The 24,577-nt window shown below is 36.7% G+C and overlaps 4 protein-coding genes and 1 non-coding gene across 9 annotated transcripts in view; 2 read left to right on the top strand and 3 right to left on the bottom strand.

Annotated features, from left to right (window-relative positions):
* Window positions 1-90: 90 nt before the first annotated feature.
* On the top strand, window positions 91-6,709 carry LOC118266152 (GPI ethanolamine phosphate transferase 3). Of its 2 annotated transcripts, XM_035579533.2 has the most exons (10): window positions 91-769; window positions 862-991; window positions 1,280-1,501; window positions 1,838-1,864; window positions 2,213-2,463; window positions 3,442-3,593; window positions 3,666-4,690; window positions 4,767-4,958; window positions 5,102-5,241; window positions 5,326-6,709. In XM_035579533.2, the coding sequence occupies exons 1-10, from the start codon at window positions 233-235 to the stop codon at window positions 5,497-5,499; spliced, it is 2,850 nt and encodes a 949-aa protein (XP_035435426.2). In that variant the 5' UTR covers window positions 91-232; the 3' UTR covers window positions 5,500-6,709. The 2 variants fall into 2 exon arrangements, with proteins under 2 accessions (XP_035435426.2, XP_035435427.2); XM_035579534.2 differs by lacking the exon at window positions 1,838-1,864 and having other exon boundaries at window positions 93-769.
* A 33-nt stretch (window positions 6,710-6,742) lies between these two features.
* Window positions 6,743-9,239, bottom strand: LOC118266162 (ATPase ASNA1 homolog). Its single transcript, XM_035579553.2, has 5 exons — window positions 9,005-9,239; window positions 8,823-8,928; window positions 8,286-8,471; window positions 7,844-7,981; window positions 6,743-7,473 (listed from the first exon to the last, which is right to left on the bottom strand). Exons 1-5 carry the CDS (start codon window positions 9,121-9,123, stop codon window positions 7,015-7,017), a joined length of 1,008 nt encoding a protein of 335 aa, XP_035435446.1. The 5' UTR covers window positions 9,124-9,239; the 3' UTR covers window positions 6,743-7,014.
* A 215-nt stretch (window positions 9,240-9,454) lies between these two features.
* LOC118266158 (ribitol 5-phosphate transferase FKRP) lies at window positions 9,455-13,450 on the top strand. The gene is made up of 5 exons (XM_035579545.2): window positions 9,455-10,326; window positions 10,416-10,598; window positions 10,983-11,155; window positions 11,545-11,824; window positions 12,010-13,450. Exons 1-5 carry the CDS (start codon window positions 9,586-9,588, stop codon window positions 12,130-12,132), a joined length of 1,500 nt encoding a protein of 499 aa, XP_035435438.1. The 5' UTR covers window positions 9,455-9,585; the 3' UTR covers window positions 12,133-13,450.
* LOC118266155 (dynein intermediate chain 2, ciliary) overlaps window positions 13,404-24,577 on the bottom strand; it is a 30,532-nt gene continuing 19,358 nt past the window's right edge. For all 4 annotated transcript variants that reach the window (XM_050694825.1, XM_050694824.1, XM_050694823.1 and 1 more), the window contains exons 8-17: window positions 23,973-24,102; window positions 23,334-23,501; window positions 21,174-21,317; window positions 17,905-18,014; window positions 17,230-17,407; window positions 16,628-16,856; window positions 16,085-16,184; window positions 14,478-14,611; window positions 13,787-13,880; window positions 13,404-13,598 (exon numbers count right to left, since the gene is read on the bottom strand). In XM_050694825.1, the coding sequence (XP_050550782.1) occupies window positions 13,512-13,598; window positions 13,787-13,880; window positions 14,478-14,611; window positions 16,085-16,184; window positions 16,628-16,856; window positions 17,230-17,407; window positions 17,905-18,014; window positions 21,174-21,317; window positions 23,334-23,501; window positions 23,973-24,102 (1,374 nt within the window). In that variant the 3' untranslated portion in view covers window positions 13,404-13,511. The remainder of the gene's footprint in view (window positions 13,599-13,786; window positions 13,881-14,477; window positions 14,612-16,084; window positions 16,185-16,627; window positions 16,857-17,229; window positions 17,408-17,904; window positions 18,015-21,173; window positions 21,318-23,333; window positions 23,502-23,972; window positions 24,103-24,577) is intronic.
* Window positions 13,968-14,040, bottom strand: Trnat-ugu (transfer RNA threonine (anticodon UGU)). Its single transcript has one exon. It is a non-coding gene; the product is annotated as a tRNA-Thr (tRNA).

Here is a 24,577-nt window from a genome sequence, read left to right as displayed (position 1 = left end):
TAGCTTAAAGATTGCAATTTTTATTTCTAGTTTTTTCCGCTTGGATTATCTTATTTTCCCCTGGCAAGCAAACACATTGTAACTTGTCAAACAGCAGGTTGTCACTGTCACTCAAATAGTCAAATTGTCATTGCAATTTTGGTAAATGCAATGGATTGGACACAAATTTTAATTGATTTTGTTAGTTAACTAGAATAGAAAAACTAATTATTTACGTTAGACTGTTACAATCATGAAAGAAAAATGGAATTTTATTTTGTATTTAGTATGGTTTGCCTACTTGATTCTGTCAGCGGTTCTCATGTTCGGGCATGGATTCCTGTTGTCCCGTAAAACACTGAGTGATGTGACTGAATGTGTTCCAATTGATAACTTCGGATGTGATGGGCATGAAAACTCTACCGTGAAGGGTTATTGCAATGAAGAAGAGAAAATTCGTCGTATAGTGGCTGTGCCTGGCGGACCGCTCGCTTGCGTTCCGAAGCAGTCTAAAGTGGTGTTTTTATTAGTGGACGCACTTCGGTATGATTTTACGGAGTATGATGAGAGTATTGTGAAGCCGTTGCCTTATCAGAATCGGTTGCCAGTGATGCGTGAGATGTTGGACCGCTGGCCGGACCGCACGCGCCTCTACCGGTTCATGGCAGATCCGCCCACCACCACTCTGCAGCGTGTGAAGGCGCTCGCTACAGGCTCACTACCGACCTTTATTGACGCTAGCTCAAATTTCGCCGCCATGGAGTTACAGGAAGACAACATCATTGATCAAGTGAGTTAAATAATGAAAAAACTATCATTAGTTACTAATTTTGATAATGAATTAATCTTATCATTGTCCTCAAATGTTATCTTTGTTAATAGGTGACCAAGAATGGGGGACGGGCTGTACTGCTTGGAGATGATACTTGGTCTCGTCTGCTACCAAAGCGCTGGTTGAGGTCACATGCTATGTACTCATTCCATACTTGGGACCTGGATACTGTGGACAATGGTAAATACAATGAAATATCCATTATATGCCTATATTCCGACTTCAGAGCTGATTAATAAATCTAGAGACCATTTATACACTGCTAGGTTTCCTACACCTCTTAGTCTCTGTCCAATTCAGTTTGTGAAGGTTTTCCAAATGGTTGTGGAAGGCTGATTAATGTCTCTTGTAAATAATTTACTGTCAATATATTGTTTTTAGGCTTTAATATGGATATGCTTTTTTGAGGTGAAATTCTATTAAACTTTGAAGAAAGTATCTTATTATATTGTCTATAAACCTTTGCAGAAGTTGATGCAAAAATATATGATGAATTGAGAAAAGATGACTGGAACTTGTTGGTGGCTCATTACCTTGGAGTAGATCATGCAGGCCATAGATATGGACCTAACCACCCTGAGATGACGAGGAAGCTGGATGAAACTAATGCTCGGTTGAAGAAAGTCATCTCCATGTTGCCGCCTGATGTTCTTCTGTTTGTAGTCGGAGACCATGGCATGACAGAAAATGGTAAGTTGTACTACAATGTAGAGTTTTGGACACTAATTATTTTAGCTGAATTTTCTTACATCCTATCACTCTGAATTTTGAAATTAACATAATACAAATTATGTTGTTGGTGAGATTAGTTCAAAATAGTAAATGATATTCATAATATTGTAAAAAGTATATAATTAAATCTCATAAAGTATCTGTGTATTTAAAGTATTTATCTATGGGCTCTGTTACTGTAAGAATAAGGAAAAATATGAAATAGTTACAAGGTTGAATAGAGTTTATTTAGTTACCTATTATTGTATTTTTTATATCAACAAGTAAAAGATGGTAATTTTCATATTGTTTTAGACTCACATGAGTGGACCAACTCAAATGGTAGGTATATTAGTAACAAGTTTGCATTGTAGCATATCTGTGTGTCTATTTTGTTTTCTTTCATTTGGCTAAACATTTTGCTATTTTATTTGTGTGAATCTAAAGCATTCTTGTTGGAATTTGTGTCCATAGATAGATTGTAGCTAGATTTTTTACAATAAGTGTGCTTATTTTTCTGTTTTTATACTGTTTTGAATTTTTTGTAACAAATAGATTTTTCTCGAAGGCTTATTTTTGGTACTAACAATATGGAATAGAAACTGAAAGAAAATCTGCATAGACTAATAGGTTCTGCATGGCTTTGTTTTCTTCAACATCCCAGAATCATAAACATATTACCTTTGTCAGGTGACCACGGAGGTGAAAGTAAGGCTGAACGCACGGCAGCATTCTTTGCGTACCGAGGTGCTGGTTTGGCGGGTACTGGAGTGGATGTGATGATAGGGAAGGAAGTACAGCAGACTGACCTAGCTCCCACAATCAGTGCCGCATTAGGAAGGCCACCCCCAGCACCTTCACTAGGACATCTACTCTTACCAGTTCTACCAGAGGCCAGCAAAAGCCATACACTGCTACATATTACCAACAATTTAAAACAGGTGAGTGAGAACAGCTTGAAGTGATTGCTTTTCTAAAATCATCCTTATTGCTATGAAATAGAGACTAAGGAAACATGATTTATTAACAATACTTTTGCCCTTATCATGATTTACTTCATTTGTTTTTTACTATAGTTGAATGTTAGAATTTTATCTTGTGTGACAAATCGACACCAGCAATTTATACTACGCTAAGTCCAAAAAGCGTACTTTACAGTAGAGGCGTTTAAAGGGAAAAACGTGATAACTTTTACATTAATTAAGATACTTGTATGAAATTTGGTATGCTTAATATTTAATTTATTCATTGTAATATCTCATATTTATATTTCCATAATTATTTATATTTTTTGATTTAGCGCAAGTTAGCCGTATATAAACGTAATTCATCAAAAAAATGTTACATCTTATACACGTCTAACTTATGTTAGCGTAGTGTAGTACGGGCGGTCGTAGTGCATGATCAATCATCTGATGCATATTTCAATATTTTTATAAAGAACATGTACTTACTTACAAAAAGAATAGTCAACGTACCATTAATAAACTAATTAATACGTTAACACATAAGTATTTACTATGTAAAAGTCGCTAAGTCGTTCATTTTACAAACGAACAAGTATACACACGAACGCACTAAACTACGCTAACTATGAGTTAGTGCAGTGTTGACGACTTTGACCAAAGTGATCCCTGCGCACTCCGCTAATAATAGTTGGCGTAATATAAATCGAGTGATTTCAAAAAGTACCTTTACTTAGCGTTTTATAAGATTTGTAACTTTCTTATTTTTGCATATTTCATCTCAATTTTTTTATGACGTATGTAAACACACATTTTAAGCAACTTGGCATAAAAAAACGTTTTTTCCAAATTTCGAGTTAGCGTAGTATAAATTGCTGGTGTCGAAATGCTCTGCAGTATGCTCATTACCATACATTCAGCATAATTTAAACAAGATAATTCCTTTGTCAACAGATAACACAATACATGATTCGCTACGGTGAAGAATCCCAGCAAGTGTCGCTCGACCGGCTCACGCACCTTATCAACGCGACGAGGGAACAACTACACAAAGCCGCCTCCGTGGAAACTGACGACGACCTCAACAATTACGCGGCGGATGTCAGGTAATTTACAAGTTTTGTAAACAAATGGATTGGAATGTTAACTTAATGTAATAAAGTTTATTTTTGTTTCAGAGCACTCGTCGACAATGTGCGAACCGTTTTCCGTGAAGTCTGGGTGGAGTTTGATTCTCTGTCTATGCTCAGAGCTCTGTTACTTCTTCTCTTGGCCATATTTTTCAATTGGCTGATTACTGAGGGTATTCCTATGGAACGCCTTCCCAATGTGTTCGCTAGTACTTTTGTCCCGACGGGGCTCGTTTCCATGGCTGTTTGTATCGGAGTATGCTACACAGCATTCTATTTCAAGTTCCTAGAAGATTTAGAACACGCTATTATTTTAAGTACTGGTTTAATATCGGCCAGTATAACTTGCGTTTTGATAATCATGCACTGGGATGGGATTGCGCAGCGGTGGTACGAGGGACGTTCACAGTTCTATGAACGGTTCGCTCGTGCAGCTCTCGCGGCCTCCGCAGCGGTGTTGGTGTCCAACAGTTACATTATAGAAGAAGGCTCTACTCTGGCGTTCTTGTGTATGACTGTGTTAGGTTTGATGGCTTGGAATATAGGCAACGCAACCGCGTTGTTGTATTGGATTGCCTGTGGAGTAGCGTTTGCAGCGACTAGGTCGTATCGCGGTTGTAGAGAGGAACAGGGAGATTGTTGGACGGCTGGGGCGGGCGTGCCGACGGGGCAGTCGTCGCGGCCAGCGCTGGTACTGGGCATGGGGACTGTAGCGGCTGTGGTAGCGATATGTAGGCGACATGTGGGCTGGCGCGGTTATTGTACTGTAGTGGCGGGGTTGCTGGCTTGTTCTCACTGGGCGACGGGATACGGGTCGCTGGGGTCCCCCAGCCGCGCGAAGTTGTTGGCCCGCGGCGCGTGGTTGGTGCTGGCGGTGATGCTGGCGCTGCTGTGGAAGCGCGAGGGCCGCGGCGCCACGCTGCCGCTCATGGCGGGCGGCCTCATGCTGTTTGTCGCCAACACGCTAGTGCTCGGCGTCTCGTACGCTCCGGCCGCTGTGCTAGCCTTAGTACTGGCATGTTTAGCTCTCAATCTAGTTGCAAGACTGAAGAGCGAAGGGTCTACTAAATTCTGTAAGTCTTTCTTAAATAGTGTACTTATTATACCATGAAGTAATTGTTTTATATTCATGAGATAATTTTTCCTCAGCCTTGGCCACCCGATGCAACTCAAGCGTGGCGTGTATGTGGGCGTTACTGGCGTCGTACGCTTTCTACGGCACGGGTCATCACGCGACACTGGGCCATGTGCGATGGGCGCCTGCCTTCCATGCCGGGGACCCCAACTATTTGGACATTGGACCTCCTATTACTGCTTCTTTGGTCTCACTGGAATTGTTCGGTAAGTTGGTCTACACTTACATTTTTTTAATAACTGAGACCGATTTATTAACTTGTTATCCGAAACACGAGTGTAATAGGTAAACACCATCGAATTTCCATATTACAGGCTTCTAATCGTAACGATTTTTTCTTCCTCTGCAGGTACTATATTAGCATTTGGCGCTGCAGTACCTCTCCTAGCGCTTTGGGGTCAGAATGGGGCGGCCAGAGTAGGACCTCGCACGCAGCTAGCGGCCGTTTTCTCCTTGTGCCTGAAATTTATGCTCTGCTTCGCTATTAGGGTAAGTATTTTGAGTACATTAAAAAAATATTACACACATTTTTGTCTGTATTCGAGATTGAAATTCTATTTTACCATTTCTCAGGTATTCGCGTGTGCGATCTCAGCAACGATTCACTGCCGGCACTTAATGATATGGGGCGTGTTCACACCGAAGTTGTTGTTCGAGGCAGGCGCATGCGCCGCCGCGCTGCTTGGTACTGTGTTCGGGGCCACTCTAGTCGCCTGGCACCTACCCACACAACACCGCTCTAGTTGACACAAACGGTTACATTAGCTCGTAATTTTATATGGACTGGATCAATGGGGGCCTCGTTAACTTACATAAAACACTTTTATAATCATAATTATTATATTTCAAAGACTTTGTTGGTGCAAGAAAGGGATGGTATAATACTTTCTGTAGGCATCTCTTTCTTGTGTGGACTATAAGTCTATAATAATGAAGTTTTCGCAATTAGTACCTGAACAAATATTCTAAATGAGACTACTTAATTGTTGTACTGTTGTACACTTGTTTAAAGACGGCAAGTTATTTATAGAATTTATTTACTATCACTATACTTTTGTGTTAATACTCATATTGTATTAATTATAACCCCCAGAACAAAGAAAAAAAAAACAAAATGTAATGTTGTATAAGATTCTTTTAGACCATTTAGAAACACTTTGAACACCATAATAATGACTAGACTATTTTAAAGTAAGTTCTTTCCTACTAAAGGCTACAACCAAAAATTTATTTTATATTAAGAACTATCATTGTATTTAATTGTTGGTTGTTAAGGGAAATCAAGTGCATTTTATAATTTTATCTGCCAAATTACTATATGAATGTTGAGATGATAGTAGTATAGTAGTTTTAAAATTATGGTTGATGTATTATCTTGTCCGAGGCCCTCAGACTATTATGCTTGGACAGACTGTTGTATAATAATATAATTGAATTGTTTCGGTTGAAATTATCGAGATATTATATAATGCATGCGAATGTGAAAGACGTTTATAATGTTACATTTTATTGGAATGTTTTACTGCGTGAGTTGTAAAGTTCTTGTACAAGTTACGGGTTTCATTTTGTGCTTAATGGTTGTATTAAATTAATTGTTTTATACTTACGATGACACTGTGTCTAAAGCATTTTAATATATAGATTTAAACAAGTATTTAAATATAATTTATGGTATTCGAACAAACACTGCCATAGGCTGTTAGTTGTTATTCAAGATAATGTTTAAAATATTGTTATTTCTTTGATCGGAATAGAAATTAACTTAATGTAGATTCAAACAATCAGTATTTGTTCTAGTTGACATACACTAAATTATAGTTATGTATTATAACTTAAATCGCCATATTTGAAGGATAGAGTAGTTTATTACTAGTTATTCCATTGGCATTATGATTTTGGTTTTAAATCAGTATGATTTTTTTATATTATAATAATAATAAAGATTTTTAGCACACAACCATATTTTATTTTTAATAAATAATAAAATAAGTATATATTATAACATTTATTTTCTAGAATAATATGACGTTTACTGTCAATGTGATGAGGATAAATAGCAACAATAGATACAAATTATATCTTCAAACCCCAGGATTATAGAATTGTGGTCACAGAACTAGCAACAGTTTAAATTCAAGCTTGTGACGAATAGCACCTTCACTCACCAAGATAACTTTAATTTAGAAACGAATATTTGGAACTGGATAGAAAATTCTTTGCACTGAGAAAGACACGCACAGTACTGGGCCATTAGTGGGCAGATCACGTGGCGGGCGCGGGCGGCTTGTAGGGGTTCAGCAAGTATTCCGAGAAAGCGTTCACAGCTGCGGCGCCACGGACCTCTTTATCCAGCAGAGGCAGTTTTGTAACGTGGAAGTCTTCATACAAGTCTGCAATTTGTTCCAGATATTTCTCTTGGACTTTATGTCTCGCCGCGCACAAGTCGCACGGCGCCGACGTTCGCAGTAACAGCTGGTTGACGATAATGTTGTGTGTGTCGATGCCGCACCGCGTCAACTCCTGAACTAGACGCTCAGTCTCATACAGCGACAGAAACTCAGCAATGCAGACACACACAAATGTCGTTTGGTTTGGATCTTTGAACTGAGTGTTTACTTGTCTTATAACAGAAAGCATTTCATCCATTTTGTTGCTAAACATGTCTGAATTGAACTCTGCTAAGCCAAACAGTGTTGCTACTTGGTTGATGAATGGGGCAACCTGAAAACAAATAGTAGTTTAAAATTCTGACCTTAACACAATTGAATAATGTCATGTATTTAAATTGGCAATTGTTACTTAAAAGGTCCAATGACGAATTAATTAAGTTTTTATTTTGACATGTTCAGTTGTGCCCTTGATGTCTGGAATTGTATTATCTTTTAGCAAGAAAACCTTCTAACAGGCAGTCATTGATCATGGACACAGACAAAATAATGATGAAAAAGATACTATTCTCGTAATTATTATTCACTTTGTGATGAACACAAAAATATTATAATTTGAACCAGTAGCCCCAAAGATAAGCATGCTCAAACAAATAAACTTTTAGGTTTTACACTATTAGAGTCATTATTATTTATAAACTTACCTTAGACTTCAGTCTCATAAGTTTTCCGAGTCCTCGCTCGACAACCTGGGGGAAAGACAGCAGACGCAGAGTGTGTCCTGTGGGTGCAGTGTCAAACACTACTGCACTGAAGTTCATACCTTTCACCAGTTTCATTACCTACAAAGATTATTATATGTGATTATGTACAATACCATTAGTATACATTGTGAACAGTGTTTTTTTTTGTTAATTTAGTTTGTCTCACAATTAAAGAATTTTAATGTTATAAGAGTTCGAACTTTCATAAAAAGCATTAGAAAAAATCTGGATTAATTTACACACCAAAATTAAACATCAATCACTTATAATTATGTAGACCCTACGAGTAGAGTACGAGTCTAAAACTTGTTTAACATTTGTACAATATAAAAAAATGTACTTGTGGGGATTATATTAATATATGTATAATGAATTTGATTACCTCTGCATAACTCATAGCCTCATCAATACCAGGGAAGGCACCCACAATTTCTTGCATAACTCCTTTACCCAACCTCATTGCTTCTGTTTCCCCCTCAAAATATTCCTCTGGCAACTCTGTCAGCCCTACATTAGGGTCAATTTCCATTGCAAACAAATTATTGAAGCCTTTCACTTTTGTTGGTACCTAAAATTCAGATGAAAATGTGATTAGTATATTCTAGACTCTAAACAAAGAAAAATGTTTACAAACAAGGTTAGGATTAGTTTCAATTAAATTATTCAATGTAAAATTGCATTAAAAACAACTTGCTTTACTCATACACATCTAATTAGACTAATTAATTTTATCGTATTCTTATTAGAACAATTTTAATCTAGTAATATTTGTGTGCAGCATTCCTAACTTAAAAAAAATGCAAACAGGATGATTAATGTTGTACTATCGTACAATGTTGTACTGACGTAATTTCATGTTTTATGATGTAAAAAGCTATTTCCAGCTCAATAAAATTTCTAATTAGAGAATATAACCTACCTTCGAGAACTTTTGGTCGAATGCATCAGAAATGTTATGGGCTGGATCAGTAGAGATAATGAGGACCGACTCTCGCACCTTAGCCAGTTGAACGGCCAAGCTACAGCTAAAATTAATAATTTCTATTAGAATTTTATTAGATCGCACCGATAAAAGCATTGCATTGTTAATAAATTCCATACCTGCATGTTGTTTTACCAACGCCACCTTTCCCTCCCACAAAAATCCACCTCAGAGATGTTTGTTCAACAACATTTTTTAATGAAGGTTCTAAGGTTTCGAAATCTTTGTTATCTTCCATTTTTACAGAGTATTTAATTTAACCAAATTATTAAATGAACTCCAAAACTCGGGTCGAAATCGTAAACGTAAATTTTTTTGACGTACCGTGACGTGTGACATGCGCAATTTGGTATGATTCGCCTGAATTGTCATTGTCACTGTCAATTCCATTCAGTGTTATTGTCGGTAAAAAGTATTTTAAAATTATTAAATGTTTTTCAAAAGATTATCATAATCTAAATCGGTTTAAAATATTTCGTAGTTCAGATAAATGTTAAAAACTGCGATTAACAATGCCAACGATGATCTGTCGGCAACTGCTTTATAACAAAATTGGCAATGTAATTAATAATATATAGCAACACTTTTCATGAATGTCAAAACAAAGTGCTGTTTCAGGCGATTGTGAAAATATGAATTCGATTTTCGATGAAAATAAATAATTGATGTACTGTAATGACTGAAATGTGCAAGTTTATAAATGAAAATAATGCTCTATCGTCTTTTCCGCGGTCGTTTAAAATTCAGGTTCTATATAGTTTTCACAATATTAGTTGCAGCCTCGATATGTTGTTACTTCTTTCCGCCGATTTATCAAATTTCTCCAGTGACTGTGCCTCCAAACCCTTTGCACCCTCGTTCCTCACGACATTTGTCTAAATTGATGACTGTAGTTTTCCGTCAGTTCGAGGATTTCGAGAATGATATCGCTGATAGCGTGCAATCTTTCGTATCAGCCTTCCCTAATATGCCCGTGGTGGTGGTATGCGAGAACACACCGTATCCACCTTTTCCGTTCTCTGTGACGAACGAGACTCTGCGAAATGTTAAGGTTTTATCACTGGAGTTGAAGTTAAGTGCTTCGCCGCAGGACTTTAATCCCTTGACGCAAATATTTACTGAGTATGTGCTGTTCGTACCTGATTCCACGCGAGTGTCGCGTCGTGTGCTGCAGCTGGCGATGGCGGCGGCCATGGCCAGCCCTACCCAGGCTGTAGCTATTGGGGTGGGGAATTCCCACTTAGTATGTCAGCATGTAAAGTGGAACTATGTTGATTGGACCCTACAGTACAGTAAAGATGCTTCAGGCAAGGTCTGTGATGCTGTACATGGCCAGCATGCACTGCTGATTAAAACAGCAATATTACAGAAACTACCACAACCTTTCTCATTGCCTTTTCCTGAGTCACTTTATCTACAAACTGCTGTCAAAAATGTTAAGGTGAGCTCAATACATTTTTTTAATCTAAGTATCCATTATTGTCTTTGGAAAGATATCAGTTATTTATAAATTCTTCATAAATTTTCCAGGTTCAATTATCTGATGGCAAGCTAAGTGCTGGTAGAGGAGTGCTGAAGACTCCAGGAGCAAAGCAGAGGGCATCTCGTCATATGCGGGACTACAGGGTGGCTCTGTACAAACAGTTGGGAGTGAAGGCAGTTGTCAGGGAGGACGGCAGAGTGCAGTGGTTTGGATGCAAGAGGGAGTCACAGGTACAGTTAAGAAACAAGTATTTTTTATGATATTGTGTAATTCTTTACTAGCAATGTTACTCCTAATGAAAGAAGAGGCATAGTGCTAGTTTGTCTGCCTGTATCACCCCTCTTAAATAGATCTCACGATTTTGTTTGTAAGTTGCATATTTTATACTAATTTGCATTCCTATAACTCATTCCTTGGTCCAGCCAATAAGATCATCATCATCAATTATCAGCCAAAAGACATCCACTGCTGAACATAGTCCTCCAATTACTTCCAGATAGGCCGGTTGGAATGGAAGTGACCTGCATTCAGCATCTCTTTGCGACCTTAATCAAGGCCAATCAGATAATTCCAAGAAATGTCTAATTTTATATTATTTAAATCTTCATTCACAGCGATGCTACCCATCAGTGCAAGGCACACCATCGTACATACTGTCAGGACGCAACACTCCACCGTGTTGTCGCCGCAACATGCGTCGTGTTGCGGGACACGTGCTGCGCGCGCTGTTGCAAGCCGGCGCCAGGTGTTGGCTGGAAACTACTTCCCTACTTGGTGCTGTTATAAGGTACTAATGGACAGTAGTTCTTTAGATCTACATTATACATTAGGCCCTTCATCTCCATAGTACATAATATAAATAGACATGTTTAGAAATGTACCTCACATGTTACTCAAGTATATTACGGCATTGCGGAACACTAACTTAACTAATTTGTAAAATTTTAACACTAGGCGAATTCCGAGAACCTTCTTCTATGATGATGTTACGAACACCAACTTAATTGGTTAATTCCTATTCCTGTCAGTGAAGGATGGACATAATAGATTTTATTTTATACATATTTGTTTTTTTATTTCGAGTTTAACTGTGATAGTACAATAGTATGTCAATATTATCATTGCCATAATTTTTGTGAACCAATTCTAACACAAGTCACAAATTTAATATTACAGGGGAGATATTCTACCATGGGCGGAGTACGTGGAAATCGGCATCCATGCTTCCGATGTATCTCGCGTATCCTGGCTACAGCGAGGCGGCGCTGACGCTGACGGCTTCGTCTGGGAGCGCGCGACTAAAGGACATTACTACAGAGTGGCGTACTCCGCGACTAATCGCGTCTATGTCTTAATACTGCCGTTCACAGCTAGAAATGGTACCATGTGGCCTGCGGACTGGGTGCTGGCTCATCAGAGAGAGTTTCCTGAGAGACATTTGCATCCTTTAGCACAGGTATTAAATTTTATCGATTTTTATTGAAGTGACCATTATATTATCCTTTTTATAAACGGTGTCTTAAAACTGTAAAGTATGACTGGATTTGGAAACATGGGCCTGAATTGCTGCTGTGTTACTTCTAAAAATTGTATTAAAAATTCTTTCTGTAAAAATAAAATAATTTTATATCATTCTTACAGATAACTTTCGCGGGTCGTCAAGCACCAGCTCCGAACGACGCTAGAGCTTTCCTGGATCTAAAACTAGGGTCCAATGCAGTGGAGCGGTGCGACAAACTTGGTCCCAAGTTACTCTATCCTTAAGTTAACTGTATACTTGCACAATATATTGTTTTACAACTAGTCATTTACAGTATATACAATAATATAAGGACACTTAAGGTAAGCGTCCACAGGCTCGCATCGTACGCACCACACTCAGCATACGCATTCCGTATGATGTCATCAGTACGCATCGCATGTAGGCATTGCTGATGATGCGGTGCGTACGATGCAGATCAGTGGACGCAGTTGTATGAGTTTCTATACAAGACAAACTAAAATCCGTTGCGTGCGATGCGTGCGGTGCGTACGATACGGGCCTGTGGACGCGTACCTTAAATGTGCGTTGTTACAAATATTATGGCATTTTACGTCATAAGTTGTTTCTCGAACAAAACAATCTCGTGATCGCGTTTATTATTATTTATTTTTTAATTGTTGTTTTAGTGAGAATGCAATATTACGTGAGTACTAGTCACTAGTTTTAAGATATCGGTGAATAAGTAGCTACGTATATTATATTTAAGCTTAGAAAGAGATTTTATAGTTAATTTTTAAATGGCAGATTTACTTCTAATTTGTAAGAAATCGAAATATTATTTGTGGACTAGAATATCTAAAGAAATTCTGAAAATATGTATTTAAAAGAATAATATGTGTTTCAAATCGTTAAAAATATATTAAAACTGTTTTTGTACATAAATACAGATTAAATACGATCAAAACTAAATTGTTACATTTAAAAAAATATTTTGAGATATCAATGACGTAGATAAGAGTAAAAAATCTAAGAGATTATTTATAAAAATGTATCGGAGTACGAAGTAAAATTAAGTAGTAATAACTACTTATAAAATTAAATATATCTAGTATAGTTTTAATTATTTTTAATATTAAAATTAAGACAAATTTTGGAATTCTTGTGATCTAGTAGACTAGTCAAAATTTAATACAAATAGTAAGTGTTCATTCTTTCGATACTATTCTAGTCTCAAAATCTGTTTTTTTTTCACAAAGGCTTTTTTAAACCAGCCGATATCACACCACTTACGAATATAGTACTTATTGCTTTGGTCTTAACTGCGATTTTAGTTTGTAAGGCAGCTATCGCGTTGTTTTTGTTGCTTAGTTTTTTTTTTATAGTGTTTATGGTCCGCCAGTGAAATTCACTTGCTTCTATGTACAGGCCATTAATAAAAATGGCGTCCATTGAGAATGGCGTTGTTTCGTTTTTTGAGAGTTTATCCTAAAGTGCATTTTTAACGTGCCTTTCTTTTTGGGCACATTTCATTGTATTAGAATAAGTTTAAAAGTTTAATTTCAAAGCTTTATTAGAATAATTAATACAAATACAAGTAAATATGTGTTTTATTTATTTTAGTAATTATGTCTAAGGGTACATTTTGTGGGCATTTGCGGTTTCAGTCGTCCTCAAACTTCTCGTCCACGACTCCGGTTTGGAATGGCGGGTCTCGAACTAAGCTTAGTAGCTTGTCCAGTTTCATAATCTAATAAAAAACAAACAATAAAATAAATGTTTACAATATCACGATGAATTAGTCAGTAATCATCATACTGTAACATCACTGATGTTTGTATATTGTCAGTAAAAACAAAAAAAAAAAAAATAACCTAATTGATATTTGAAAGTCAAAAAAGGTCAAATTGTATAAAAAATCATTGTCAAATTAATTACCTGTAACGTCCGTTGATCAATTCCTTGGGCCTTTTTAGGCGGTTTACACATTACTCTTAAATTCGGCGATAACTTCAATACGTGACATGTGCCCCTAGAAATTTAAGAAAATAATTACTCAAAACATTGTAAAAATGTCAAAAATATCATAAAAATTGGAAATCCAAAAAATTTCACACGATGCCCCCAGAGAGATTTGAACTCTCGACCCCTGGTTTACAAGACCAGTGCTCTAACCCCTGAGCTATGGAGGCTATGAGAAACGAGGCGAAATAGTGAATCGATTACTGTAGCAAAAATGTTAGAAGAGGACAACACTACTAATTCTGAGAAACGCTCTATAGATGTTTGTTTGATATCAATGTTTTATTGTTTTTTTAATTAGAATCTTTAGTATTGATTAGATCATAACAAGTTTAGTTACAATCTTTATGTATTTACGTTTTGTACTAATAAAATAATTAATTGTTACTATACATTTTCATACTATTATGAAAACGTGACGCATAAATTTTGTTTCATATTTGGAAGGTCCTAAGTCTCCACGCAATGACGTAAAAAGGATAGTGGCGCCATCTATGATCACGATTCCTGTACTCTTTTGTTGTTATGGTAAAATTACGTTTTCCACAATACAAAACATAAAGATACATTTCACAAATGAGGAAAAATGTGTAAGGAGTTTGGTTACTTTGTATCTCCGCAGACGATGACTGGCAGTTTCAGGTTGAAGTCGACTCTGGAGAGTTTCTTTGTTTTCTTCGAGACCACTGCTTGCACACATATCGGCCTGTATTTGTCCACATTCAGGTCATATACGTACACCTAGAGAAATAACAATAGAATTTATTTGTAGAGACTAATAATAGGTGGGTAGCTGCCTAACACAGGAAAAAATAAATAAAAATAAGTTTTTGAGATTTGTCGTTGTCTAGAATGATTTCGTATTTCTCGAAGGTTTAATTAGGTATGGTTTAAAAATGATGATATTGAAGTTTATTTCTTAGGGAGGTCATCACAAACGTGCATATGAATTGAGAATCAAATAACCACAATAGTGTTTTATTTATCACATTATCTATATATCTATATATTAATACGTGATGCAAAAACTTTGGACCGCTTTTTACGAAAATTGCGCGGACGTAGGAGCATAAAATTTGGTACACTTATAGTTTATGTGTAGGAGAAGTGCAGAACGCTAATATTTTCCAAAAATAATGCTTATAAAGTACATTAAATCAATAAATAAAACATTACACACACATGCATAGTATCTGATCGTATTTGACAATACGTCAAAATCGATAGACATTGCGATGATATTCTCACGTCTCATATGAATGGAGTTTTATAAAAGAGTTTGTTTGAGTTTGAGTTAAATAAAAATTATCCTTGAACGTATGTTAAGTGGTATTGTAAATTAAATCGTATATGGTTGAATTTCGACCACTAGGCGACCACTAGTTTGATTTAAATTTTATCAAATATCAACAGCAATAAGCATCACTAACTTAAATCCCTATAATCATCAAGTATGTATACAAATTCTTAGTCACGGTGATTGACAGTGCTGTTTTATGGATAGGTACCTATCTATCTATCAGTGAAAATAACTCGAAGACATTACCCCACTTGTGTAGACGTAAATGTATCAGTATCTGTGAGAGCGGATATTGGATTTTTGATATTCACTTTTATGGCGACGACGTTCAAGGAAATGCTATTTTTAGATACAAAACTTTACCGAAGTACTTAAGTCAGTAGCTTTCTGTTTTAATTTGAAGTGTATTTTGTTCTTATAAGTTTAGTTTGATGTATTAAAGTTTATAATAGAGTATCTAGCTTTTACCATCAGCTTCGCGTTTCCATGTGATAATATGTATCCTATCACCCAAGTCAGCTCATACCCTGTCTGTATACCCCTCAAAATTCGTTCTGTATTTTTCAGCGTGATTGATGAAACATCTAATCAAACAAACTTTTATATTTATAATATTAGTGTGATTTTGATAGATTTCCTTCGTGATATGGAACCGAAGATTTATGGATAGGATGAAAGATTTTCTATTTCGTTATTCTCAGAAGGAATCTAATCCTAATAGATAACTAGAATATAATTTCTGAGTCTAAAAATGAACTCGTTGTTTGGCAAACACTAATTTATCAGTTACCTAGATATTTATTTGGATATGACTAAATAAACCAGGTTACCTATTCTGTGCCTACCAATTATGTGGACAGCTGGGTCTTTTACCTATGGGTGGGTCTATTACCTATGGGTGGGTCTTTCATTACCTTGCCATCAGCAGTGCAGGCTGCGAACACAGTGCTGGAGTACGGAGCCCACTTCACGTCGCCCACTGGAGATCCGAGCTCGAACATGAATAGGGGCTCACTGTGCATGTGCAATGAAAAGAAGAACGTATCATACATAGAGTGAGAATGAAATAATATTAGATTCCGTTTTTTGATACTAAATATTTGAAAACTATTATGTTATTCAATTGTTCATAATCACGGTGATCCAACCAAAACCTCTATGGTTTCATTCCAATTTTTCAAGTATCCTTATGAGAGAAACAAGACCAGTACCGGCGTAAGGGCCACTGACACCCCGGGCGAAAATATTGTGGCGCCCACTTGAGGGAAGCAATATCAAGTGTTAGTAGTAGTTTTTAATTTTTTTGGCGCCCCCCAGAATTTGTCGCCCTGGGCCATCGGCCCATCACGCCCCCCCTAACGCCGGCACTGAACAAGACTCAAATAAAAACTGCTAAATACTGGGTGTTACACTTTAAAAATGCAGATCTACTCCGATAAAAGACGTCACGAACTTACTCCCTCCCATCCTCCCAAATCTTGACTCTCCAGTCACCAGAGCAGGAGGCGTAGATGCTGTTGTTATAGTTGTTGTAGTGGATCCTGTAGACGGGCATGTGATGCCCTTGGATGGAGCGCACGTAGTTACGGTTGTACTTGAGGGAGCAGGTGTGGATCATACCGTCTTCTGTGCCCACCATGAAGATCTCTGTCTTTTCAGGGTGGAAACAAATGCAGCTGCCGCAGCCTGTGCAAAATTGTGGATTATTTATTATAGGGATTATCTTTACTTTAAGGCTTAAGAACTTGAAGTTTTAATTGAAGAAAAGAAGACACATGTGCCGTTTGGTAAAAATGCACCTACGACACAGGAGAGAATCCTAGCTAGGTGAAAAAATATGAGTAGGAATGAATATTGGTACTATAAACACTAAAAAAATTAAAATACTTATTGCACATATGATTAGATGACGTTAATTGATTAGCAAGAAGGTTGATAAATAGATATAGCCATATAGCATATAAGAAGAATTTCATCATATCTGCCTCAAGATATCCTCTGCTGATAGGCTCCCCAAACATAGATTTAATCCTTAGCAAATTATGTACAATTAGCTTACTGTTAACGGTGAGCATGGTCCCATCAGGTCCCGGTATAGGCGGTACGCTGGATGTTAGCGTGATGATGGTGGTGGCCTGCAGCTCTCCTGGCATCACCGCCCATTGCACCACGCGTCCATCACCAGATATTGAGAAGAACGAGGGCTCCCCGTCAATCAGGCGTGGTCCCCAGCGAATCTATATTTAAGTAACTAAATATTAATAGGAGCTAGGTGTAAATCAATAGATGAAGATTATGAAATATTAAAGTAGATTGGTAGGTCATGATAAGTTTTATAAGAAACCACTTTCTATTTCTATGTCTATTTTATGATTAACAGGCAAATGTAACGCTAAGGTAGCACAGCAGTGGATATGATAGCTCTAGTATGACATAAATTATGCTACGATGGATATCTGAATATGACCTATTTTACTGTATGGAAATACCAATTAGCTTAAGAAAAACTAGTAATAGAAGTGCAATAACAAAAATAAACCGATCCAAAATAAACTTAAATAAAAAACTATTTCAACCAGCTGTTACGTCTCGTGATTCGAAGAAAAATAAAGTTTACCATCGATTGTACAATATGTTTCTTATGGTCAGTTTGGACGTTTGTAGTTATTATGTAAAAATAAACCGATCGTGAATGGAAGTTTCTCGATGAATGTAGAAACTATTTGGCACTTACCTCCCACACTATGTTGCTGTGTTTATCCCGTACCGAGTTAGATTTGTATTGATAAGAGGACTCCAGTGATAACTGAGCGTTGTAGACGCATACGTTGCCGTCATATAGACCTGGGGTAGACAGAATTGAAGATGAGGAGAAGAATGAGAGATGTGGAGAGCAATGTTTAATTGGATATTTAATCATAACCGGACTAAGAGGTGCTACTAAATGTTGTTAAAGAAAAAAAAAAAAAAAGCATCGCGTGAGGTTCTGGAAGATACTACCTATTTAGGTCCCTCTACGGTCTTTTTTATGGAGTAGGTGACAAACGAGCAGACGAGTCACCTGATGGTAAGCGATCAGTGCCGCCAGACAAGAGGAGTAACAGGTGCGTTGCCGGCCTTTTAAAAAGGTGTCTAGTTAGATCCTACTATCCTAGACTAGACCCATTCGATTCCGATCGATAGTAATAATAGCTTTTAATGTATGTTCATATTGGATTTTCTAGATAAATAGACATTAACCCCTGGTATCGAGTAACCGAACTGAACGTAGATCTAGGCGAGACCCAATATGTTTTCTATCGTCTCTCATAAATCGGCAGACAAGAGGTTAACGATTGCGTTTAGCTGTAACAAAATATTAATGAAAATGGGGGAAAACCCGCAAACGGAGTCAGTAACAAAAGCTGAAGAAAATCAGTGACTCATTCGATAACATAATCGATTAACAACGTTTATACAATCGATTAAAATACGATTAGAGCCGTATGTTTTAAGTTTTAATATAAATAAAAATGTACCTACATAGTTGTGGCTGACAAGATGTTCTTTATCACTTTACTATAGTATTAGAGGTTATTTTTGGTTTAGTGCGCGGTGAATCAGTGGTTAAACAGTACCCTTAGTACGAGTTTGCTTTACGTTTAAAGTAAACGAAACGAAGGCCCGTTCGGCGCTCTGATTGGCTGGTTTATTCTAGCCGCCCAATCAGAGCGCCGAACGCGCTCTCGTTTCGATTACTTTAAACGTAAAGCAAACTTATACTAACTGTACAGTTAGCTATTGATAATTACGCACGTAATCTTATAAATAAACCGATAGTTTTATGACGCTTATGGACGTTAGATCGTAATGAAATTGTATAGAATGATTTATGAAACGATGGAATTTTGTATGTAGCTATGCCTTATAACTATCTGTTACTTATGCAACGTCACGCCTTTTATCCCCGAAGGGGTATGTAGAGGTGCACCTGCACATTACGGCACTTATAGCCACTATGCAATGAACTTACACCCACTTGTGTTATGTCCCATGTAATAGGGGGTGAGCCTATTGCCATATACTGGCCACAATTGACAACATTTCAAAACTGACACGACATGGAAACAAAAATACCATTTTTTTTATTTTCGTATCCTGAGTTCAAATATATTTATATCATATTTTTTAATTTTTTTATTTCTGAGAAAAATAATTAAAATCACAAAACATGTGATGACGTCATAGGTACGGCAGAATGCAGTCGTTACCTTTGCCTTAGCAATCATGGTTTCAGATGAAAACATCAAGTGTCAAATGTCAATGTTTAATGTCAATTGAAGCTGTAACTTTTATTTACATTCGAAATCGAAATTGATTTTACACAATATTTTCCTATCGAATCGACACACTGCTTATTGTTATTATTCACAACTGTTGATTGACATTATTTCGTCAATAAAATGGATTTCAATGAAACATATATATAGGTACGCCAATGAAGGATCCAAAATATTGTTTTGTACCAGCCTGCAAAAACAACACTGCCAATACGTATTTATGCAAAATTGTAGCATTCATTTTCGTGCATATATTGCAATAGCATTAAATAGTCAACTTTCGGCAAGTTTCTGCAATCGGCAACTAGGAATCATATAATTATAACAACACAAATAACAAAATCTGAAATCGCACAAACAAGCGCACCAACGAGTTTGACAAGCTTAGTGTTGCCAACTTTATTTTTACCAGCCCACCAAATGAGGCCGTGAAAACCACCAGATACCACTAAATCTTAGCGGCCTCTCAAACCACCAGAACTCCTCAAGATCATCACAGAATCTAAAAAAAGGGATTATGAATAATATTTTCATGGCCCCCTTTACTCTTTCAATAACTACGCACATTATTTAAAAGGGTTTTATTTTAATTGTATTATTAGATTTTTGTGCATATAATATATTTATAATCTACATATAATTTAAAATATTCTTTATATAAACTGACTTTTTAGACAGACTGCTTCAAAAAGTTTTGATTCTGTTATTGCCTGCGCAGAAGCCAAAAATGGATGGATGGATGGGCAATAAAAATACTGAACTCTGGTTTTCATGAGTTTCAAGTTTCCTGATCAGGCGGTGGTACTTTCTGTTTCATAGATGTTAAGTGAATTTCAAATCGGTACCCCAAATAGCATTTCATACCTATAAAATCTTTAATATTGTGCGTAAAAATATTTACCTTCTGAGTAGGCAATTATTATCTTGCCAACAAGTGTATCAATTAAGTATTTTAACTAGAAATCATACAGCATTTTACGAGTAGTGTTAGTGGTTAATTTGTAACTTACCACTAACTGAAACAATCTAGTCCACTAAAATATCCACTAGCCACTAAAACCAATATTTTCCCGCTGAACCACATATGTAAACCACCAGATCTAGTGGAAATTCCACTAAGTTGGCAACACTGGACAAGCTGTCAGTGACAGTACATTTTGACATCTACTAGGTTTTTTTACGGATCTGAGTGAGGCAAAGGTATTATCGCCATTCTACCGTAATTTGGCACTTACGTCTTTTTAGAATACACCGAATTACAAACTCGAAATCATGAATGAAAAGTACATAATTTCGAAAAATTCAAAAATATGGGTGCCCTAGTTTTTTTTAAAAATATGGAATGTTGTCATTCTAGACTATTCGCACATTCTCAATAAAAATCGAAAATACCTTACCTATACTTTTTTCGATCCGGGAATCGAACCCCAGACCGCTTGCACGGTAATCGCACTTGCGATCACTCGACCAACGAGGCAGCTATCTGTTATGCATACAAATCTTTGTATACCTCAGAAGACTTGCTTTTTAATGGACACAGATAAAATATTGACTTACTTATTTTATTTTAGTATCATTTATTTATTCTCAAACCCCAACATGGTCACGAGGAGACCTGTCCAAAATACGACTATTTTTAAACAACACTAGAAGATAAGCGGTTGCCAAGCACAGTGACACTTACCAACACAGATAAGGTACGGTATTTCCTTGTACACGTCGAGGCAGATGACAGGCGACTCCGTGATCACTGCATACTCCGGGTAGGCTGGGTTCTTGATGCTGTATAGGCAGAGGCAGCCCACCTTCTGTTGCAGTGTGAAGTCCACTGTTGAGGAAATAGTGGATGAATATCGAGGGTGTGGGTTGTATACCTAGGGTTCGGCTGACTTTGCTTTAAATTGCTAATAGAGACATTGGGTGAGGGGTATCATATTGAGGTAGATACTGAAATGAGTGCTTGAGTGCTGTATACACCTATAAGTGACTAATTGACTTCAAATTGATGTAAAAATGTAATAATATGTAAAATTTTGTGAATAAGTCATTGGTCTATCTTTAAATAAATAAATAAATGAAAAAAGGGTTCACTGTGGTATCCTTTGTGTTTCATTGTTTCTCGTTAAATTTTCTACGGAAAATATAAGAGATGATAAGTGTATGTTCATGAAAACAATTTCAGCTATGAGTCCATGACGATATACGGTGCCTGATTGTAAATATGAGCGTAATCGTAGTTGCCACCCGAGGGTCAACTTAAATTGGATTAAATAGAGATAGATTAATAAAAGAATATACTCGCTAGTTTTTGCTAGATCAAGACCAAGGTAATCGTATGATGGAAAAACTCTCTTCAACCATCCCTTTTCCAGAAAAAAACTCATCATCTACTCCTCAAAAAATCACTAGACTGGACTTATACCTGGTTCACTATCCTCTAATGCTATCTAGTATTAGTACCCTCACTTTTCCAACACTACACTCAATTAGATGATTACCGTTTCGGCAAGCTGTTACGATCAATTGAGGAAAATGTACGAAGCTCCATCTTGTCTCGCCCGTATTACAAATCGCCCTTGATGTGTCTTGGGAACGTTTTGGGGAGCTAAATGATGATATTAGGGTAGATATGCGTCGTGTAATAAAGGGAATGAAGTATGCAGTCTTTTTGATGAGTGTACGCTGAGAGTGAGATGTTGGATCGTTTTGGAAGTCTTTAAAAACCAATTGTATGTTTTGGGTGTCTTGTTGCTGATCATCCCTAGGTTTTAACTTTTAATAGTATAGTATGCCATTATGCGGTTATGTTGATAGATGCTTTGTGCATAAAATCCTTTTTTGGGACAAACCGCGAGTGGTATTCAGCGTGCAAAAATTAAAATACCCCAAATTTGTTTGTTGTTAGATAATTAAAAAAGTGATGACTCATAAAAATGTTACCACAATTTCAGTTTTCTGTTCATTAACAAATGATGTAAACAAATGGGCTACTAATACTAAATACAGCATGTTTATAAAATTGTGTAACAACTAACACTTGAGCCGAGGTCGTGTCAGATCGGCTACCTTCGGCAAACTTCGGTTCTCAAGTGCCATTGTTGCTACATGGCGATACTCAATGGTCTCGAGTGTCGGTATTCAGCACCTATTGACTAACCGTTGTGATCCCAATTGCTTCCTATTCAGATAGTGACTTCAAACTGTTTTGGGACGCTGAATGAGATAAATGGGATTAACTTGATTTATATGGGTGAATGAATAGATCTGCTGGTGTGATGGGATGGGAGAAAGGAAATAATGTTCGTTACAAATGTAAGCTAGCTTCAATTCATAGAAAAAAATCTTATTGACGTCAATTACTGAAAAAGAAATCCTATATCGATTTCTTCGTTAACTAAAACAAGTTGCCAATATCATTTCGTGCTACTTCCTAGAATTGTGGAAATACGCACATCACTCGTCGGAATGTCAGTTTATAAAGGACATCACCCATTTGACAATTGGAAAGAAAAGGGATGGTCAAAAATAAATTATTACAACTTTTCAATACAATAAAATATTCAAAAATAATCACACTCTCATTCATAAATTTGATGTACTACTTAATTTTCGTTTTTTTCTAGCTAAATTTCCAGCAAAAAGTCTGCTTTTTGACGTCAAAAACTTATGACGCCATAATAGAATATTTCATACAAAGTTCGTAGAGTATACGTTTTTGACGCTTCGAAAAAAGTATTGAATTTGACTAGTAGGAAACATGCCTATATTCGAAATGTGAGTTTATAAACAAAATTGTACTAAGGGTGGGTGATGTCCTTTGAATTAATATTTGTCATAGTCTTACATGATCCGTAAGCGACTGCGAACAGATCTTGGTAGTGCGGGTTCCACTGCACGTCGCAGACAGCGTGGCTCCGCATGGGATCGAACTGGAACTTCCAGAGAGGCAGCAAGGAGCCCATGCCTTCACGGAACTCGTCTGATGGGTCATCCCAGTAACGGTAGTCTTGAGCTGTTGGGGGAAGATGGGATCTGAGATTAAGACGAGGTTTTATTTTTATCAAGATGCAAATATCTACTTTCTTTTATGTTCTCCTTTATTTATTTTTAGGAACTTTTACACGAACGTGTGCCAGTCCCGTTGTAACTTATACTAATACATAATCTAACTAAAACTAACCAACTAATCTAGCGAACATAAATACTTTGGAGGCAGTCTCCGAATTTGGTGTAGATAAAAAAAAATGCTGAAATGCACCTACATTATGCACTTTTAAGTTTACTTAAATCTGTTTTGAAAATATTACTTTTCATTGCATTCGAAAAAAAAATGTTTTTATTAAAAAAGAAATTTTGTCATAGCAAGACCAGTATGATATGCTTAGATTCAGTGCTTCTAAAAATGATTTGGTTCATAAGAGCTAAAGGCAGACTTTTATTTTTACTACATACCGTTAGAAAATTGCTAATAACATTTGATTACCAATATCATCATAAATGTTCTGGTTGACGAGCCTCTCGAGGATGGCCCAGGCCTCTCGGATCCTCTGCGCCAGTCTTTCATCATGGATCTGCTGCTCCGACTTCACGTGCTTGGCTTTCTTCTTTTTCAGCTGCATTGGACATATATAACAAACATTGAATGACCGTTTACAATAACCCTTTATAAGGCAGAGGGAATATTTTTACTACCATGTTTACTTCAACGAAAAGTTCAGTGAATGTTAAAAAAAGTAAATATTACAAATATTCCCTTTACCATATAAAGGGTTAAGTGATGAAGCAAAATAAATAGATAGACTGTATAAGCCCAAAACTGATATGTTTTTACTGTACTTAATTCTCTTTATACAGAAGCTGTTAGCAAACCTTAAATAAATAAATAAATAAATAAAACAATAACGTCCTTGAATGAAGGGCGTTAAGGGCTAAGATCCTCCAATCCGATCCTCCAAGAATTAGCAAAACTTTTGGTAGTAACTCAGCAAGAATATTGAGCGGTGTAATCTTAAGTTGGCAAGCACTTATTGCAAATAAGTTAAATGTTTACTCCTGTTGGATAACCGTTAAGGAGTTTATATCAGCAAC

This window comes from Spodoptera frugiperda, chromosome 7 (genome assembly GCF_023101765.2).
Source record: "Spodoptera frugiperda isolate SF20-4 chromosome 7, AGI-APGP_CSIRO_Sfru_2.0, whole genome shotgun sequence".
In the NCBI taxonomy this organism is placed as follows: Eukaryota; Metazoa; Arthropoda; class Insecta; order Lepidoptera; family Noctuidae; genus Spodoptera; species Spodoptera frugiperda.
This window is presented reverse-complemented; position numbering and strand designations above follow the sequence as displayed.

Excerpts from the sequence above, each read along its gene's own strand:
- LOC118266152 (XM_035579533.2), top strand. The coding sequence starts at position 233 with ATGAAAGAAAAATGGAATTTTATTTTGTATTTAGTATGGTTTGCCTAC. Across the intron at positions 1,502-1,837 it reads CCATGGCATGACAGAAAATG|ACTCACATGAGTGGACCAAC; the intron begins GTAAGTTGTACT and ends ATATTGTTTTAG. Across the intron at positions 4,959-5,101 it reads GGTCTCACTGGAATTGTTCG|GTACTATATTAGCATTTGGC; the intron begins GTAAGTTGGTCT and ends CTTCCTCTGCAG.
- LOC118266162 (XM_035579553.2), bottom strand. The coding sequence starts at position 9,123 with ATGGAAGATAACAAAGATTTCGAAACCTTAGAACCTTCATTAAAAAAT. Across the intron at positions 8,929-9,004 it reads GTTGGTAAAACAACATGCAG|CTGTAGCTTGGCCGTTCAAC; the intron begins GTATGGAATTTA and ends TATTAATTTTAG. Across the intron at positions 7,474-7,843 it reads TTATGAGACTGAAGTCTAAG|GTTGCCCCATTCATCAACCA; the intron begins GTAAGTTTATAA and ends ATTTGTTTTCAG.
- LOC118266158 (XM_035579545.2), top strand. The coding sequence starts at position 9,586 with ATGAAAATAATGCTCTATCGTCTTTTCCGCGGTCGTTTAAAATTCAGG. Across the intron at positions 10,327-10,415 it reads CTGCTGTCAAAAATGTTAAG|GTTCAATTATCTGATGGCAA; the intron begins GTGAGCTCAATA and ends TAAATTTTCCAG. Across the intron at positions 11,156-11,544 it reads CTACTTGGTGCTGTTATAAG|GGGAGATATTCTACCATGGG; the intron begins GTACTAATGGAC and ends TTAATATTACAG.